The sequence below is a fragment of the Pleuronectes platessa genome, chromosome 5 (genome assembly GCF_947347685.1).
Source record: "Pleuronectes platessa chromosome 5, fPlePla1.1, whole genome shotgun sequence".
Lineage (NCBI taxonomy): Eukaryota > Metazoa > Chordata > Actinopteri > Pleuronectiformes > Pleuronectidae > Pleuronectes > Pleuronectes platessa.
Window position 1 is genome coordinate 5,507,724 of NC_070630.1, and position 18,567 is coordinate 5,526,290.

General features: G+C 42.8%; 1 protein-coding gene across 2 annotated transcripts; it reads left to right on the top strand.

Annotated features, from left to right (window-relative positions):
* Nucleotides 1–1,103: 1,103 nt before the first annotated feature.
* postnb (periostin, osteoblast specific factor b) lies at nt 1,104–14,972 on the top strand. 2 transcript variants are annotated; one of them, XM_053423593.1, is made up of 22 exons: nt 1,104–1,340; nt 1,807–1,905; nt 5,400–5,464; nt 5,696–5,853; nt 5,931–6,095; nt 6,187–6,333; nt 6,903–7,044; nt 7,863–8,075; nt 8,796–8,930; nt 9,566–9,714; nt 9,864–10,000; nt 10,196–10,326; nt 10,420–10,550; nt 10,761–10,863; nt 10,972–11,039; nt 11,665–11,710; nt 11,836–11,865; nt 12,312–12,503; nt 12,600–12,647; nt 12,898–12,945; nt 13,026–13,061; nt 14,345–14,972. In XM_053423593.1, the coding sequence occupies exons 1-22, from the start codon at nt 1,222–1,224 to the stop codon at nt 14,371–14,373; spliced, it is 2,391 nt and encodes a 796-aa protein (XP_053279568.1). In that variant the 5' UTR covers nt 1,104–1,221; the 3' UTR covers nt 14,374–14,972. The 2 variants fall into 2 exon arrangements, with proteins under 2 accessions (XP_053279568.1, XP_053279569.1); XM_053423594.1 differs by lacking the exon at nt 13,026–13,061.
* The last annotated feature ends 3,595 nt before the right edge of the window (nt 14,973–18,567 follow it).

The window sequence follows — 18,567 nt, forward strand, 5'->3', positions numbered from 1 at the left end:
TGTTTCCAGTCGGAGTGGGATTAACGGCTCAGGTACTGTAGCTTCAAAAGGAGTCACGATACATTTCAGTTGATTTTCAGGAAACAAGTTCAATGTCTTCTGATAAATAAATGAAAATAGAACCTGAACGTCCAAAACTCAAACTTGTAATCAGAATATTTATCTATTTAAGGCTTTTTGTCTTGGCTCTTGAGGTCTGAACTCAACCTGAACTTGTTTTTATCTCTGAGCTTATTGTTTATTTAACTTTTTTCTCATATGTAACATTTAGTCTCTTATATTTTTGTTCAACCTTCTCTTAAATAGTTCCTGTTCTTTGAATTTCATTTTTGTCTCTGTGTTTTGAAAGCTACTTGAGACTCACTACTATGTGGCAGTTCAATCCAGACACAATGGAAATGCTGTGAGACCCGCTGCCTGTGGTCCCTGCTTCCACTAGGTGGAGCAAACAACACTCAGACAAATACACCATCAGCACTCTGGCATTTGTTCAGAGTAAAGATTATGTAACGTTTCTTTGTTTTCGGTCCAAATAAATGACACTTTTAGAGACAAGCTACAGCTTGATTCTGCCTCCCAACTATTCCATCTGCTCTCTATACATACCTGATGTGGCAGCCGGCTGCAGGGCTCGGAAAAGGCCAAAAGCTACTTTGTGCACTGATAAATGTATTAACTCAAGAAGTTTGCTCAAAGCATAATATTTACAACAATTAAACCTTTAAATTCGGCCCCTTTAAAACTAAAGGTGCACTACAAACATGTTTTACTTGCTTTCCCTGTATATCTCAAGTGTAACAAGTTTAATTGTATTTGTGCAAAAGTTTTAGTTGTATTTCTACAGAGAAGATTTAAACCAAACATGTTTTGTGAGAAATGAACCAATCTCTGCTGATATAATCTGCATAAAAGAAAACATTCTGTAAATGTTATTGTGGCCCCACTTTTTGAAAGGGGCCCAGCATAAAAAATTAAAAACATAAGAGAATGCTCCACATATTAAGATTTACAGACTCACAAATCATTGCACAAAGGTGATGACTCATTTCTGGGTAGACGTACAGTACAGAAACGTAGTGTGGGGAGGTCCTGGGTGGTCCGTGCATCCACTAAACCCTGCCATCCTCCTTGAGTGGAGGGAGCGACTCCTGCTATATAAGCTCCCACTCTGAGGCTGCAGCCGTTACTCTGGGTCTGGAGGGGCTAGCTGACAAATCCAGGATGAAGCTCCTTTTCGTGGCTGCCTTTGCACTCGTGGTGCTGTCGACGTTGGACCGGGCTGACTCCTCGGCTTATGACAAAATAGTCGCCCACAGTCGCATCCGGGCGAGAAAAGAGGGGTGAGCTCATTGATATTTCATCAGGAGTATTTTTTTGGAGTATTCTACACCTGTGTGAGTTATTTTTAGTTGCAAGCAGTTGCATTGAACTTTGAAGGATTAAAGGGCATGAGTGTTCTTATATTAAGTCTGCACATGCTGTATTATTTAGTCATATTTGTTTAAGGTGTTTCTTTAAAATATATATCATTGAAAATATTCAGTGAGAAAAGTGTTACAACTGCAGAGATGTACTCAAATCCTTATTCACATCTGACAAACTAATCTCATAACCTGCAGGCAGAGATGTCATTATTCACATTTGACAAGCAGCAGGGGATAGTTGCTAACCCCCCCCCCCCCCCCGACAGAAAGTCTGGTGGACTTACACGCCTTCACATACAAATAACTTTCCATTAAACCTGAACCTAAGCGATTTACCTGCTGACTCATGCTCTGTCCCCTTTTCACCCTCCACTCTCACCAGACCCAATGTCTGCGCTCTCCAGCAAGTCATGGGCACCAAGAAGAAGTACTTCAGCACTTGCCGTAATTGGTACCAGGGGGCCATCTGTGGAAAGAAAGCGTAAGTGTTGCTTCGTGTTTCCCGACGTGTTACACGAAAATCCCCAAACTAAAAATGTATTTGAAAAAGTTTAATTTCCCTTCGGTATCTGCCTCCTCTTCTTTCCCTTAAAGGATTCAATGGAAAGTTCAGTGTTTCCATTGAGGCAGACATCTGTTATTGTACTTTGTATTTAACTATTGCATAAAATGAAAAACACATTTATAGATGCAGCCCTAAAGTCTTTGTGTTCAAGGCGATTCCCATTCGCTCCAATAAACTGTAAGTCAGGGTTTTCATGGGTTCCATGAGCCCGGGGTGTCGTTGGATGCCACTGCGGTGAACCACTGATTCCAAGATGTGATGTGGCTGCTCTGTGTTCATGAATGGAAAAGCGTTCACCTCAATCATTTCGAGACAACCCCTCGTTTTTTTTCTTCTGCTATTGTTCCAGCGCTCTCAGCACTTTTTGGGTTTTGAACATGGATCTGAGCCATCCCTGTTTTACAGTCTGCTCTCCCACACACTCCTAGTTTGCCCTCTATGTTTGCATTATGTCAGAATCTTGCCCAGCGCCCTGAACAGGCTGAAGTGAACAGCCCAAGGAATGTTATGTGGTTCAACGGGAGTCTGACACGGGACCAGGGAATCAATCCAAACATGGCCGGGGCCAAGAAGTTGAGATTCAGACAGTAAAGTGATTTATGCACCGAGACATTATGCTGATGTAAGATCTCCTGAGCCAGCTGGGGGCCGGAATATTCTCATGTGTTAATAAAATACACTTGTAGATTAGTAAGTAACCAATAAACTGAGTTTTTTAATTAGATATTGCTTTAATTGATTTTAGATGGTTACACAAGGAATCCACGTGCAAGCATTTGAATATTGATAAGATAACTTACATAAATACGTTTTGTAGTTGTGAAACAGATTCCTTCTCCAGCTTCTTCAACCCAAACTAGAAAACTCCCCAAACCCACCGGTCATAGTTTATCTTCATTTTTCAGTCAAACTTTATTTACATGAATTATTTTGTAGGGAATTGAAGAAAAAGATAAAGAAAAACTCCTAATTTGCAATGTTCAAACAATTATAGTAAATCTTGGATCCATACCAAAACTTAAAGGGTTGTTTCTTAACTCAAACCTCATCCTTCCAGCAAGATTTGTAGAAATCCGTTCATATATTTCTGTATAATCTTGCTCACGTACAAAGGACAGAGGTGAAAACATAACCTCTTTTTATTGAAGGTAAGAAACTGGAGATTAAGGTTCTGACAGAGTCCCGGGATTTAAACAAGGAAACTACTTGAGTTTAAGGGAAATTAGGGAAATAAGTACTTAAAATAAGAACTTCCGGAAGGTCATAGGATCTTTGTCATTGTCGTTACTATAATAAACACACTGTTAAGGTCCTGGCGTGGTCATAAAGAAAATCCTACTGATCGGCTTCACACAGGAAATGAACAACAGTCGCCCGTGAGTAAGTCCTGTGTTTCGTCGAGCCGATTAAAAACCCGAACCTCTGAGCAGCGCAGACTTTTTTGTTATATGTTCGAGGTTAGCGAGAGGTAACCGGACAATAAAATGTTACTATGAGTCGTATCAGGCTTCCTGCACAGAAAACCTATGCCAATTTCCACAGGAGCACAGTGTTCCTCAGGAGCAAAGAGTTTAATCCAAAAAGTAGGAATATTATTTCTGTTTCGAACGCAGCCCTGTCTCCAAGTAAATATCGTCCAACCAAACTGCCCATTAGCGATTGGTTGAATTGGAGCGAGGCCACACAGGCCATATATTTTGTTTGACATACCTATCTTGATTCTCAGCGGAACAGTTTATTTCGCAGAGACGCTGACAAGTCAAAAGTTTCCAGCTCCAGCCACAAGTGGCTTTGTGTGGGAAAGCAATGCAGCGCGGCTTTTCTGCTGACGCCGCTCCATTGGGGCTCGTGTGATCTCATCCCAGTCGCTCCAGCTCCATGCAGCTTCCATTCCGATGCAGCAGCGAGAGTTTCAATTAGCCATGAACCGGGAGCCCTGGTGTAACCCCTGTCTGGGACATCAGCAGTGGACGAAAGCTATAAACAACCCTTTATTGTAGATTTGTGCAAATAACTATGGACTATGTGAGCAACAATTCTATTCATGCACAAACGGTTTAAGGCTCAAATTACGACAGATCCCCTGAGGGTGACTTTTCTTCTTTGAGCCCACCACAGGAAAAAGACTATCACCTTACAGGACCTAAGGACTTTAGGGGGATCTGTCTCGACTCCTTGTTTTTGCACAAATGCAACTTATTACTGAACGTGTTAGCGGGGACTTTTTTCAGATCATTTGTCCTGAAGCTTCCTGAAAAAGTCCCGATTGTCCACTTGTTTCCCCAAATGGCACAAATTACAGCACATTCCTGGTGTGCAGGAAAAGTCCAGATAAAGATAAACTGCTGAAAGTAGACAAATCCCAGACGGCTTGAACAACGTGCATCAATCTTCCCTCTTTGTAGACGACTGATTGCAGAACCAGTGCACCCGTACACTCCCACAGGTTCATAGTAGAAAGTGAACAAGTTGTAAAACACGAGGACTCGATAATGTTCAGACTATTGACGTGATTATTTCAATCGCACAGAGCAAGAAAAACTGGTGAAAAAGCCGTTTCGCAAGTTTGAGTTTTTAAACTGTAAAAGCAGGGGCAGTCTACAGTAATGAACTTCCCATGCGGCCAACTCAGGACACATGTGGTATTATTTATCCCTAATATGGACATATATGGTATTCTTTAGGCCTTGTGGGTCTTTTTTTTTTTTTTTTTTTTTATAGTTACATACCTTTTACTTATTTGAAGGGAAAAGGATATCGCCAAATGTCAGGAGCTGGAAACAATACGATGGTTCCAGCATGTTGGAACCTGCTGACTGAAGGGGTATAGGCATGTTTATATCTGGCAGCTGCACTCTGAGTTTTACTGCTCTCCTGCAGACTACGGGGTCCAGGGCTGTTTAAGTGGAGCGGAGACGCTGCTCCTCTCATGTATTTCAAGCAGCGAGTGAATATTTTCCCATTCGTATCTAAATTGTTTTAAAAAAGTCTGTTTCTTTAAGACACGCTGTCACAACCTTTAAATTATCCCTGTGTCAACCCAAATTTCCTTTAAAACTCAACTCTCATTATCCCGCAGCTTTTCAAGGGCAGATTATAAAATGTTCCTGAGGTTAACCAAAAGTCAAGTCGAGTCCAAACTAATTGTTTAGCTTCAAAGACGAGGGCTGGGCAGCACAGACCCACTACTGTAATGGCAGCGTAATCCTCACGGCTCCCTTTCCATTAGAGTCTTTTGGCCAAAGCCGCAGGATCACATGGACCGTTTGAGCAATGAAAGAGATAATGAGCAACATCTGGAAATGATGAATAGACCAAATAATGATTCAGCTGAGGACAGGGCAGCCGTAGAAAAAATGCATATTTCTTCTATCTTCCATCATTTATGTTGTGTTTTCTTTTTCCTGCAGGATGGTGCTTTACGAGTGCTGCCCCGGGTACATGAAGATGGAGGGCTCACGTGGTTGCCCTGCAGGTATGTTGTGTTGAGAGCAGTCGATGTATGAGGGTTAGAGGAGGACATGCCCACCGACTGTGGAGCAGCTGTGTGCTATTTCTGAAATCAGACCAAATAAAACAAGTAGAGGATGCCGCCGCACATTGTCAGCACATGCAGAGGCTGTCTTCCAAGGCACATGTTTCTTATCTCTATTCCCAGAAAGACAGGCTGACGTCTCCTAACACTTACTGTTCATGTGCTTCTCAGTGGCTCCTATTGACCATGTGTACGGCACCTTGGGTCTGGTGAAAGCCACCTCCACCCAGAATTACGCCGACATTTCGAAGCTGAGGCCCGAGATCGAGGGACCCGGGTCTTTCACCCTCTTTGCCCCGAGCAACGAAGCCTGGGAGAAATTGGACGAGGTGAGAAAACCAAATCAAAAAGCTGCACCTCTCTCTTCCTGTGACGTGTTACCATCTTGTTTTTCCTCACCTTACAGACGGTGAGGAGTGCACTGGTCAGCAACGTCAACATCGAGCTGTACAACGCGCTGCATTACCACATGGTCAACAAACGCCTCCTGACCAAAGATCTAAGGAACGGATTGGTGGTCCCCTCCATGTACAATGACCTCGGCCTCCTTATTAACCATTACTCCAACGGGGTGAGTGGGATTATTATCCAGTGCCTTCATAGTGCTTCTCACATCACGTTTCGGTGATTTCAACACAATAACAATTGTGTGTTATGTGCAGGTGGTGACAGTGAACTGTGCCAGGCTCATCTACGCCAACCAGGTCGCCACCAACGGAGTGGTGCACGTCGTCGACCGTGTGATCAGCGCCGTTGGAAACACCATTCAGGACGTGGTCGAGGTTGATGACGAGCTGACCACTCTGAGCGTGAGTACACACTCCAAGGAGAAAGTTACTGCTAATGCAAGAGAGAAACCATGATGTTTAATGTGCCAAGGTTATTTGTTATCTTTAGTAATGAAGAACACCCAGTAGAGCACATACCTCCTAGTTCTTATGGTATGAATACAAAAGAGAAAAATAGGTCGTCTGAAAACCTTAAAACATATTGAGAGACAGTGGGGAATTTAAATCTGTGCTTTATCCCCTAAAAATTTTACAAATAAATGATCCACCGCTTAATCCGAACCTGCACAGAAATGTAATCGGTCCTCCTCAGGCCTATGCCCCATCCCTGCACCAAGTTTTATGGAAAGCGGTTTAGTGATTTTTACATAATCCACCTCACAAATAAAAATAAACCAACAAACAGACGAGGATTAAGAAACCTCCTCGCTGGAGGTAACAAACCTTCACAGGAGCATCTGAGGAACACATGCAGAATGGTGCAGATGTTGATTTAGGTGCTTTAAATTTAACTTTTGAGCGGGGTTGTATTGTCCACATCCTGCAAATGTTTCACTGAACATAACCCTGCCCATGAAATCACCGTCTAGGATGTGGCTCATAGCGCCGGGATGCTGGAGAAGCTGGGCCAGCCAGGACATTACACCCTCTTTGCCCCCACCAACGCAGCCTTCGAGAGCCTCGGCACCGACGTGCTGGAGAGACTTCAGAGCGACAAGCAGGCCATCCAAGGTAACCCTGACTCGGGGCCACTCACAACACTGCTGCAGCAACAGAGGTTTTATATCAGCCGTAGTAAACGAGGACTATATTTATATTTAATGATGAAAAGGAATATGGAGGAAGTGCAGTCGTTTGCTGGCGGCAGGTTTGCCAGACTTCGTTTTTTTTTTTATTTCTCATGTTCAATGAACAAAAACATGAAACCACAATGAGTCTGGAGCTTACACACTTTTGGCAAACTGTGCATAACAAAGCTGTGTTGAGGAGAAATAAAAATAACAGTTTTGAGTAATGCGTCACGCTTTGTGGACGGAAAGTCAAACAACGCAACACATTATTAAACACTTCAGGGATAACCGTATGTTTTGAGAGTAAGTCAATATCAGTGGCCACATTAGCAAGAACTTTATCAGGATAATCATCAATTAGAAGAAGTTAAAACCTTAAGAAACGAAGGAGAAAACCACAAGAAACTGCAGAATCTCAGCAATCTTTAACGTTTGCTTGTTTTAGCGTGAACACTGACAGGCGGGAAGCAGCTGCTTCATTGGGCAAGCTGGTCAAATTGGCCACGACACAGTATCTTTTATTAGCCCCCAGCTTGCCATATGATCCGAGATCTGAACGTTTCACACAAAGTTTAACAGAGCTGTGAAGAAATCACGAGTCTTCTCACTCAAGGACCCAAGGGATCCAAAGGATGTCCAGGTTCTCAGGACGCTACAGGCTCAGCTGCAGCCTAACATGGGACAGATCCTAAAACAGCCCGTGCAGCGCAACTGAACCTGAACCTCACGTTCATTTCAATCTCTGCCTTGTTCTTTCAGCTCTTCTGAACTTCCACCTGCTGGACTCCGTGCAGTGCTCTGAGGCCATCATGGCCGGCAGCTCCTACGAGACTCTGGAGGGCAACAGCATCGAGATCGGCTGTGACGGTGAAAGTCTGACAGTCAACGGCGTCAAGATGGTGCTCAAGAAGGACATCGTCACCACCAACGGTGTCATCCACCTCATCGACAAAGTGCTCATGCCAGACTCAGGTTTCCATCTCCTCTTTCCTCAGATTCAAAGGGCTTTCACATCGGACTTGTTTGATCTGGACCTTCAGACTTTAAAAGAGGCGTAAAAGCTTCCTCAGACCACAGTACAGAACAACGGACCAAAATGGAAAAAGGTTGTTTCAGTCCAGATTGAACTAAAATGTTGTGCAGTTCATTTGCTGTGTGAAAACACTTTTTCAGATAGTTTGGACTTTTGGACCAATTGCAGGAAGTTAAGGAAGCATTAAACAGTAGAAGAAGAAAAACAAGTTGAAGCGTCTGGCAGGATTTCTTGAACTCTTTGTCTCTGTTGACATGATAATAGTAATAAAATAATAATACAACAGTTGCAACAAAATAAACTGATTCATCTTCTCCAGTCAAACAGAAGACAACTTTTTTTTTTCTCGGCACCTAATTCAAAGCAGTGAATTTAAATTGCGGCGACATCAGACGCACGCCCATCTACAAACCAATCAATGTCCAGTACAGGTAGATGCAAGCCACATAGGTGATGACCACGAAGTACCTAGGTCACACTATTTCTTAAGTCCGCCCCCTAAATCCTCAACCGGATCAAATGCAGAGATAGGAACCATGTTTCAGACTCTCAGGTGTGAAATTGCCTTAATTCCTCCTGGTTCACCGTGATTATAATTGTGTTTGATGTTTTCCTGTAATCCATCATCTAATAGTGCAAATCTCCTTGTGAACTCTAAGCCAAGCAGGTGATGGAACTTGTGGGAAGTTCCCAGTCCACCTTCGGGGATATGGTGTCAGAGCTGGGCCTTTCCGCCGCCATGAGACCTGAGGCTGAGTACACGCTGCTGGCTCCTCTCAACGCTGCCTTCACTGGTGAGTGAACCAGTTGCTGGAGGCCAGGAGCCAGTCTGGGGGGGGGGAAACAGGGGAAGATGTTCTACTTGCAATTACGTGCTCATATGTGAATAGATATGTACACACACGTGGAACTGCAGGGAGGTTATGGATTTACTGCAGGAGCTTTCACGGCATGTTAAACCGAATACCCACTCCCCAGAGAACAGTCCTGGTCTTCAATTAAAAGGGAGGGTTGTTTTGTTTCTGCAACAGCAAGGTAATGTGCATTTAATCGAGGCAGAATACTTTTTTATCTCTCTCACCGTTTGGTTCTCTGGGTGTGAGGAATGCACGAGGAGGCAACAGCTGGATTTAACAACCGTGCATTGGAACCGTTAAATCCTTGATGTATGGTATCCAACAAATCATGAGACGGGATTCGTAGATTATTGTACACGGTCCATCTACAGAAATGGGCAGTGAATCAAGCCTCTGCTGGCAGATGTTTGCAAACAGGTGGAAATGTGTGGACGCTGCTCCTGGGATACTTTGTCCAAAATAACAGGAATAGAAACATATGTCAAATTTATCTTGCTGAGGAGTTTGATGTCAAAACTCACAATGTTGGTGGTAGAAGGGAAAATATAAACCCCCGTCCCTTTCCTCTACAGATGAGGTGATGTTCATGGACCAGAGGCTGCTCAAGATTATTCTGGAGAGTCACATCCTGAAGCAGAAGATCGTCCTGGGACAGCTGTACAACGGCCAGCGGCTGGAGACCATCGGGGGGAAATTCCTGCGAGTCTTCATCTATCGCACGGTGCGTCCTCTATTCTGGAAATCTGTGGCTGACTGCCAACACACACACACACACTACATGCATTACCGCTGTGATTTGACCATCAATCCTCCTGTCTTAGACATGACATCAATCCCTGTTGCCTTTTAACTTGTGCATTATTTCTGCAGGCTGTGTGCATTGAGAATTCCTGTCTGATCAGGGGAAGCAAGGAAGGAAGCAACGGGGCCCTTCATCTCATGAGGACTCTGTTGAGGCCGGCGGAAAAAACCATGTTTGAGATTCTGACAGAAAAAGGAGAGTTCAAGTACGTGCACCGAGACGTATTGAATTGCAGCCTCGTTCTCCAGACTGTCTTTTTTTCTGTATCTGTTCAGTGAACCCACATGGCACGCATGCAGGGGACTGAGAAAGTGCTGTTGTTGCAGGATGTCAGCCCCTCGGGTGGTGTTTTTTATTCCCCTGCAACAGCTGAGTTACTGTTTTCTTCTCCGTGCCGCAGGATCTTCTTGTCTCTCATGGAAACTGCCGGCTTGACCGACCTGCTGAGACAGGAGGGAGACTTCACCCTGTTCGCCCCGAGCGACGAGGCCTTCGCTGGTCTGAGCGAGAGGGACATGTCCCTGTTGAAGGGTTGGTCTCCCGCACTCCCTTTGTCCTTTTAAACGAGTTCCAAGTTGCCAGCGGGGGAAAACAATCCCACAGTTTGCTGTTTTTAAATTTCAGGCGACATGAACGCTCTCAGAACCATCCTTCTGTACCACGTCAGCAACGGGGTGTTCATCGGCGGCGGTCTGGAGACCGGGGTGACGAACCTCCTCAAGTCCCTGCAGGGCAGCAACCTCAGATTGATGTTTGTAAGTAGTTCCCGCCACAACTCTTCTAAAGGTAGATAACAGCTGTAATTTCATTATACCGGGGAATTATTTTTTGATTAAATCTCCCCCTCACTTCTGAACTACATTATTTACCAAGAAGCGTAACTCATATTTGTGCAGGTTCGTTCAAGCCCACCTCATTCTGTGGCGTTCTTTGTCTGTAATTGTTTTATAACTCTCGCCCTGCAGGCAAACAGCAGCATGCTTGTGAATTCTGTCCAAGTCCCCGAGTCTGATATCATGGCTACAAACGGAGTCGTCCACTTCGTCAACCAAGTTTTGTATCCAGGAGGTAAAACTTTCACACGTTCGACTTTCTTAATATCCCCCCCCCTTTATCTAAACATGAGATGCGCTGTGTGCTGTGTTTGAGGTGAACGCCCTGTACCTTCTTTTCCAGATATCCCAGTTGGAAGCCAGGATTTCCTGTTGCTGTTGAAGAGGCTCATCACCTACATGCAAATTAGGGTGATAAATTGTTGTTATAAAAGCTCAGAGACTTATTAAAGATAGGGTTGTTGTTGTTTTTTATCGAAAGAATCTACAGCTGCTTTCAGGCATGCACTGAAGTCAGGATCTGTCCCTGGAACTCTCCAGAGGGTCATGAATCAGACTTTTACGCTTTTACTTTTTGCAAATTTCGTAGCAATGAGTTTTCTAACTTGCCACAGAGGCGATACTGAAAGATTACAAATATCCCAAGATGGAAAAGAGGTTTCGTAGAAGACGCAGACGAAGACGTCAACTTGGAAAGACGAGTCTCAAGAGCTTTTGGCAATAAGCTGGTGTCGGTGTAGTGTGAACACAAACACTGTGCTTTCTGCAGAAGACTTTTAAATGTCGTGTCCTCCTGCACGTCTCTGCTCAGATGAAACCTCTGGCCTGAATGTTCCGGACATTTTTTCTGTTCTGACCCGATCCCCAGCTGTCGCTCATGCGTAAAATGCAAACTCCAAGAAAATGTCACGACTCAATTTTTACGGACGTTTCCTGGAGGTCATGTCTGAAAGCAGCTTTTGTGGAGAAAAGTTTGTTGTTTACAATTCATTTCTCGGCTTTCTATTAATTACGTTTACCCCTTTCTTGTTTACAGTACATTTCCGGATACAAATATCAGGAGATTCCCCTCACATTCATGAGTAAGTTTCAATAAAACTGAGTTTATAATTGCTTTGTTTTCACTTTATTTCTTGCAATATATTATATTTTCTTTTATCACATTCTTCACTGTCATTGATGGCTTTATATCTCCTGTTGTCACCAGAGAGGATCATCACTCGCGTCATCCAGGAAGGTACAGTAATGCTGAGAGTGTCATCATCCTGTGATTCCCAATCAGCCCAGTCAGACACATTCGATCTGGTCAAAGAAATGGTTGCATGATTAAATATCAGGGAGGCTGGTAAACCCTGATGGTTTCACGCACATATGCACTCGCAAGGGTCCCAACCTCTAAAGTAGCATTTATCAGAGAGAGAAGAACGTTTTTTCTCAGCTAACCGAAAGACTATTTTGATAATAAATATGAAAAAAGACACAAAATAAACACAATTTACACAAACGAGCAGAAATCCTTTGTTTATCAGTCACATTTTCTGCCATAGCCACATTTCTGATCCAGTGAAAGATCCATTTGTTTTTGTAACCTTCAAACAAAAGGAAGATTCACTGTGTGGAGGGGCCATGCTGTGCTACCTGTAATCTCAGTGTAGTGAAACGCGTCCTTTTGTCGTTTTTAAGTTCCCCAGGTGACCAAAGTGACGCGGGTCATCGGAGGCCAGCCCCCCGTCACCAAGGTCACAAGGGTCATTGAAGGCCAGGCCACCAGCACCAAGGTCACAAGGGTCATCGAGGGAGCCCTGCCCAGCACCAAGGTCACCAGGGTCATCGGGGGAGCCGTGCCCAGCACCAAAGTCACCAGTGTTCTCACAGGTAAATATGTCTCACCTGAATCAGTGAGGCAGTGGGTTTAAAAAAAAAAACAACGAATGAATCAGTGTAAATACTAATGGACGCTCTCGTTTCCAGGCACAGACTACTCAGCCAGCAGTGGCACCACCAACATCGCACTAGAAGGTCAGTGAAACTAACTGAGATTTGAAAAGAGAGATGTCCATTGTTCTATGTGGTTGGATTTTGGGGGAAGGAGGGTTGGTGGTTAGATCTCTGGCTCAATTCCGCCCCCCCCCCCCCCCCCCCCATGTGTGAGTGGTGTGTGAAAAGACTAGAAAAAGTGATATAGAAATACAGTCAATCTCTTATTACCATTTACAATGTGGAAAACAATTCAGTCCCACTTTGATGTTTTCTTTTCTTTTCCCCTCAGGCGACTTCTCAGAACTCGACAGCGATAGACTTACCCAAATCATCCAAGGTGAGTTTTGTCAGTTTGGACGCCTGCAGGGAACAATCTGTAAATAATCTGAGATTCACATTGTTTGTTTGACTTTGTAGAAGGTGGTTCACGAAGAACTGGCAGCAGAGTTATAGGTAAAAAGGAGGAGGAAAAACAAAGAATCCTGCATTCTAGATAAAATGCAGTGAGCAGGCTCAGTCAACTGGAGTCCTGCTGCTTTCATGGTCCTTGTGCTCTCGTCCCTGCAGCCCTATGGGCGGCATCGGCCATCGGTGCATTTCCCTAAGTGTCAGTGTTAACAAGCAGGGATGAGTTGACGGACCTGCTGCATCAGGAGCGTCTCTCATACCTCAACTCTGCATGAAGGCTATCGCTCTGTGATCCGCAGGCATTTGTGTTTATCTGTGTGTGCGTGTGTGTGTGTCCACAATGCTGCTGCTGAGGCTACTGCCAGCCCCACATTTATACAAGGATTTCTACAGAGAGAGAGAGAGAGAGGGGGGGAGGGGGAGAGAGAGAGAAAGCGCTGGAAACTATTTTGCCCCTTGAAATTTATGTTTTCTCAACCTTTCGGACATGATATAATTATAACCTTTATTTGCCTTTTACGTCTACATAAATATTAATAAGCCACAATTCTTTTGCATTTGGAATCTGGATAACATTTGGGATAAGAGCCACCTTTATAACTAGTCTTCAAGAAATTAAGGAAAAAGGTTGAAACAATGTCACAGAGAGTGAAAGAAAAAGCTCATGGATCCATCCCCCCTGATTCGGATCCACACCAGAATTTACTGGGTTCATGATTGGGTCGTGCCCCAAGTAGCTTGCTTGCTAACAAACAGACGAAAACACAATCACCTTGGCGGAGGAAGCTAATCAGGAACCTGTAATATGAACAAATAGGTTTTGGGGGGGATTGACAGACAAGAGGACGAAAAATCTGTAATCCCTAAAAAAAAAAAAACATTTAGATTTTACAATTCAGGATTTTCCACAGATCAGATAAACAAGGTTGATATTAAGATGCTGCATTTGTGTCTGTTTACACTCTTTGTCCTGCTGTGGCCTAACCAATCAGAAGGGACTGGTGTCCGTGTCCTTATTTAACCCTCTACCTGTTTTCCAAAGTGTCAAACTAAGCCAACTGTGGGCTGCTGACTCTCTCGCTGCCCTGCTTGCCACCACACCGCTCGCCTGAAACGCTACGCCGGCGTCCTCCTCTCATCTCCGGGTCTAAACGCTCCCTGCTCCCCTGTCGTGCTGAGCTTGGTTGCTTCCTTGTGTGGGGGTCGGGGGGGGGGGGGGGGAGCGATGAGATCAGAGCCTAGATGTTCAACTTGAAAAACATATTTCATGTTCCGCATGAGCCGGCTGACTGACGTGTATTTATGTTTCCACGCTTCTTTCCTCCCAGCTGGCAGCAGGAGGAGAGGAAGGGACTGAGCGTGGACGGGCGAGGGACGTCCACCTCGTAAAAGACCGAGTGAGACTCCACAACCCAGGAGGTGGAGACGCTGTGGGTTCAGTGCAGGGGGACACACTTAAAATGTCAATGATTTCAAATATACTGTAAAAGGTGTATAGGCCTAACTGACAAAAAATAAAACTATTTCTCATAAAACAAGTTAATGGTGCTTTTGAAATGTATATCTCATGTGCATTGTCTTGTTTGTGTGTTCAAAGGAACATTCCGGTCGTGAGATTAAAGACGGAGCAAGGCAGGGTAGCAATAAAATGTTTTAATAAGCCATTAGGGGAGCAGCGCAAACATTTCAATTTCAAAAACTATAGGACTTTAACTTTTCTGGAGGTGAAGGTTGGAGCTGGGAGATTTTTACTGGCTGTTTTGGGAAGATTTACAAATCTCAGCATGATAGAGATTGAAATATGTGTTTTGTTTTGTTTTTGACTTTTTATTGTTGTGTTTTTTTCTTTCTCTGACTGTGAGTTGCTTTTAAGATTCATGTGAGTTTGTAACATTCGGTTCAATGTGGACAACGGCAGGTTCCAATAAAAAAAAAAAAATCTTTCTTTGGTATAAATATGTCCATTGTTTTCTTTAACAGCATCTGAAGAGTCATTTAAGAAGTCGTAGAAAAGTACTCACCCACACGATACAGTGTAGAAAAAGGAACAAAGTTGCATAAACAAATCAATAATTCATTTTTACTCTAGCAATATAATTTTATTCGCCTGAGACGAACAGCGATGGGCTTATGTTGTTAATTGGAGGAATATAAATCATACCTAAGCTGCTGCTTGCAACAATGCAGCCAGTTGAAATATTTGCCTTGAGGTTTTTTCCGCGACCTTGTGCGCAGACATTTGAATCAAACCCAGATTCTCTGTTATTTGGCTCATGAGTGCGACTCGTTACGATTTACAACCTCTTGGACTAATTAAATAAAAAATAAAAAAAATTGGTGCAACTGCCAAAATAGAAACACAAACACTTTTTTTTTTTTTTTTTTTACTGTTTATCTGCTGGTTCACAATTGACGTAATTCAGAGTAATGGGCTTTGTAGAGCCAGACAGCTGGTTCACAACTGCTTGAAGAGGTGTAGTCAGTGCATTTGTTTGCTATTGAAAATAATAACTTGCTTTAGCATTAACGATTATCAATCAATATTCTGTATATATATATATATAAAATAGGATAAAGGCTTTAAATCCCTTGTTTTCGTAATATATTTAGATCCATACTGTTATCTGTGACAGTTTCTTTGCACAGTACAGACTAAAAGTGAAATGCACATAGCCGACACTCTCCATCACTGACATATAATACATAACTTCCATAATAAAAGACGGTTATGTTGGTATCTTTAAATCTGCACACCATGTTCTTCTTACATGTTGATTAAAAACTCATACAGTTCACCTCATGTTACTGATATTAAACAGCTGTTTAATAGTTCAGTGCACAGAAGGAAGGGAACTCACCGTGTCAGCAGTTTTTCTTTATAGGAGCGTTTAGTGGCTATTTTGTCCTGATGTGCGATTAACGTCACCTTACAATTCAAAGTTTTGTGAGGTCTTTATCAGACTGAAGATATTAATGATATTAAAATGTTTGTTTTTTATTGGGAGAAAGACGGAGAATCAAATCTCCAATAATATTAGAAGAGAATAAAGATTTTCTCCACCTATTGGTTTCTTTTTTCACATCTTATTCCATCGTTCTGTTTATGCAGCGTTGCATCAGATAAGTAACAGACTTCTACAGGAACATGCAGATCTTTCCACAGAGAGACTGAATATCTTCCACAGCCAGCGACGCACAGCCGGCAATATTTCATACATTTAGAACACTGTCTGAGAATTGAGAAAAACATCTGCCGCTGGATCTTATTGCTTTTCCATGTGGCTTTGGATTTTCCACCCTGTAGTCGGGCCGTGATCTCCCAATCAATTGTGGAGTCCTTTATGAGGCAGCTGATATCGCCCACATCGGACTCAGATTTCAGCTCCTGGCGTGACGGTGTCCACGACTCCTCACTATCACCAACATGCAGCTTGGCTGATTATCCTTAAGTGAATCCACCAGGGCGGGATATTCGTAAACTGTCTCTTACTGCTGAGAGACATTTTACTTATCTTAGCTTATCTTGTTTTTTTAAATTTTATAGAGCATCAGGAATAACCTACTTTAATGCTCGTATCAGACGTTTATGTATAATTAAAGTTTTTCTTTCAAGAAATGTCTCACGGCTCAATTTCCACTGGGATTGGCACTTTGTTTTTATTATGGTCAATTCTTAATCAGTGAAATCAAATCAGTATCTTAGAGATGAAGGGCTATTCCCTTATCTTACACACTCTTTGTTTTTGATTTGATGGTCAGACAGTGGCTTAATTCGAGGATTTTTATCTGCTTGAAATAATCCATTTAAAATTAACTTGAAGGTGCAAAAGTTGCAAGAAACACAGATTTACATGTGAAATTTTAGAACAAAGATGCATTAATTTCATTCCGTATTCTGGAAAAGTCATTCCAGAATTAAATAATCAATTAAATATGCAATATTGAACTCACTATGATGGACTAGGTTTATAATATTTGAACATTAGTATTGTTTATAGGAGATTTAGCGTCATTTTGATTTGTCAGACGTCTCGGATACAAGTGAAGATTTGAGTGATCTGATGAAACGGCAACGTGCAGCAGGTTTACATATGTATTATGATGGATTGTATGATGTTCTCGATGTAGAGTACATGTATATCTCATCTGACCTACAAGCTGAGGAGTTCATGGAGCGTCTTGGTCTGTTTTTAATTAGTCCACATCAATCAAGCATACCAGGAGACACATCTGGCTCGGGATAGGCTTTGGATGCAGCTGTGTGAAAGCAACTCGTCATCTGGATGCAACGTCTGCCTCCACGGGGGCTGACATGTTCCTGGCACCTTCGGCTCCAGCTCAGGCTCGGATGAGTCTGCGGTGCGGTGCCATCATGTATAGACTTGGCCACAATAAAACATGGGATCTGTCCGCATGCACAGAAGACGGTGGAGGATAACTGCACATTGTGTTCGGCAGTAAACAGTCGAGCAATGTGAGGTGTTCTCCTGCCGAGCTCTGAGTGATGGTTTCAGGTCAGGGAATTGCTTTGCTACCTTGTATGACCGCAGAACCATAACTCCTCACCTCAGGCAGCAGAAACGTTCACCCATCACAGACTCACATTCCAGCCTGTCAGCCCCGCTCCGATCCCCAGTGATGTTTTACCTTTCATTAGACACCGAGTATTTGATTCCACTTGGATCCGTGACCTCATCCGTCTCACTTCAGTGTGAACAGCTGGATTTATGGTCGTTGTTGTTGTTGTTGTTGTTTCCTGGTGACAAACAGAGTCAAGCAGATATCTACCAGCACAAACTGAATCGTTTCTGAGTAGATGATTTACACTTGTTATCAGGTTTGCTATCAAATGAGCTGTTTGACTGTTGAAACTAACATTATTGTAATTTTACTAAGATAATTCAATATTTAAACAATGCAGGGTTGATATAGTGAAACGTCCATCCGTCTGTAATCACCACAGAACTCAAAAACTGTTAAAATAACCATTATTTTTTTTAAGAAACTGAACAGTCATATTCATCAGGTTGCAAATGTTGCCTTAAGTTTAAATAACATATTTTTCGTTATTTACATGGCAACGAATTTGATTTAATTGAATTGATTTATTGGTTTAAAGTTGTTTCTTTTTAAATAATCTTTAAAGAAACAGGATGTTAATCAGATGGTGAAGTCATGACTTTTGACTTTTTTATATTATTAGTTTTGGTTTTTCCAAAAGTGACTTATTCCGGTATCTCCATGGCAAAAATAACAAGAGTATATTTGAGAGTATAGTTTTTTCAAGTGTAAAACTTAAAAACATTTCCAACATCAAGAAGTAATATTAATCAGAATTGAAGCGATTATTTTTGATATTACTGGTGTCTTAGAATTAGATCTTTTCTGAAGTTAGACTTGGCCAGATCGACAGTTTAACCTCTTGACCTCGACAGACAGATCCCACACAGCGAGTGTGGGAGCTGTTATGTCGTGAAACTAATTGAGACCATGTCCTTCAAGTCTCCTCTGCTCGTGTCGTGGGAGAGCAGAGAGCAGCTGCTCCAGATGT

Coding starts and splice junctions, on each gene's coding strand:
- postnb (XM_053423593.1), top strand. CDS start 1,222: ATGAAGCTCCTTTTCGTGGCTGCCTTTGCACTCGTGGTGCTGTCGACG. Junction 11,040..11,664: donor TCACCTACATGCAAATTAGG/GTGATAAATTGT, acceptor TCTTGTTTACAG/TACATTTCCGGATACAAATA. Junction 12,648..12,897: donor CACCAACATCGCACTAGAAG/GTCAGTGAAACT, acceptor TTTTCCCCTCAG/GCGACTTCTCAGAACTCGAC.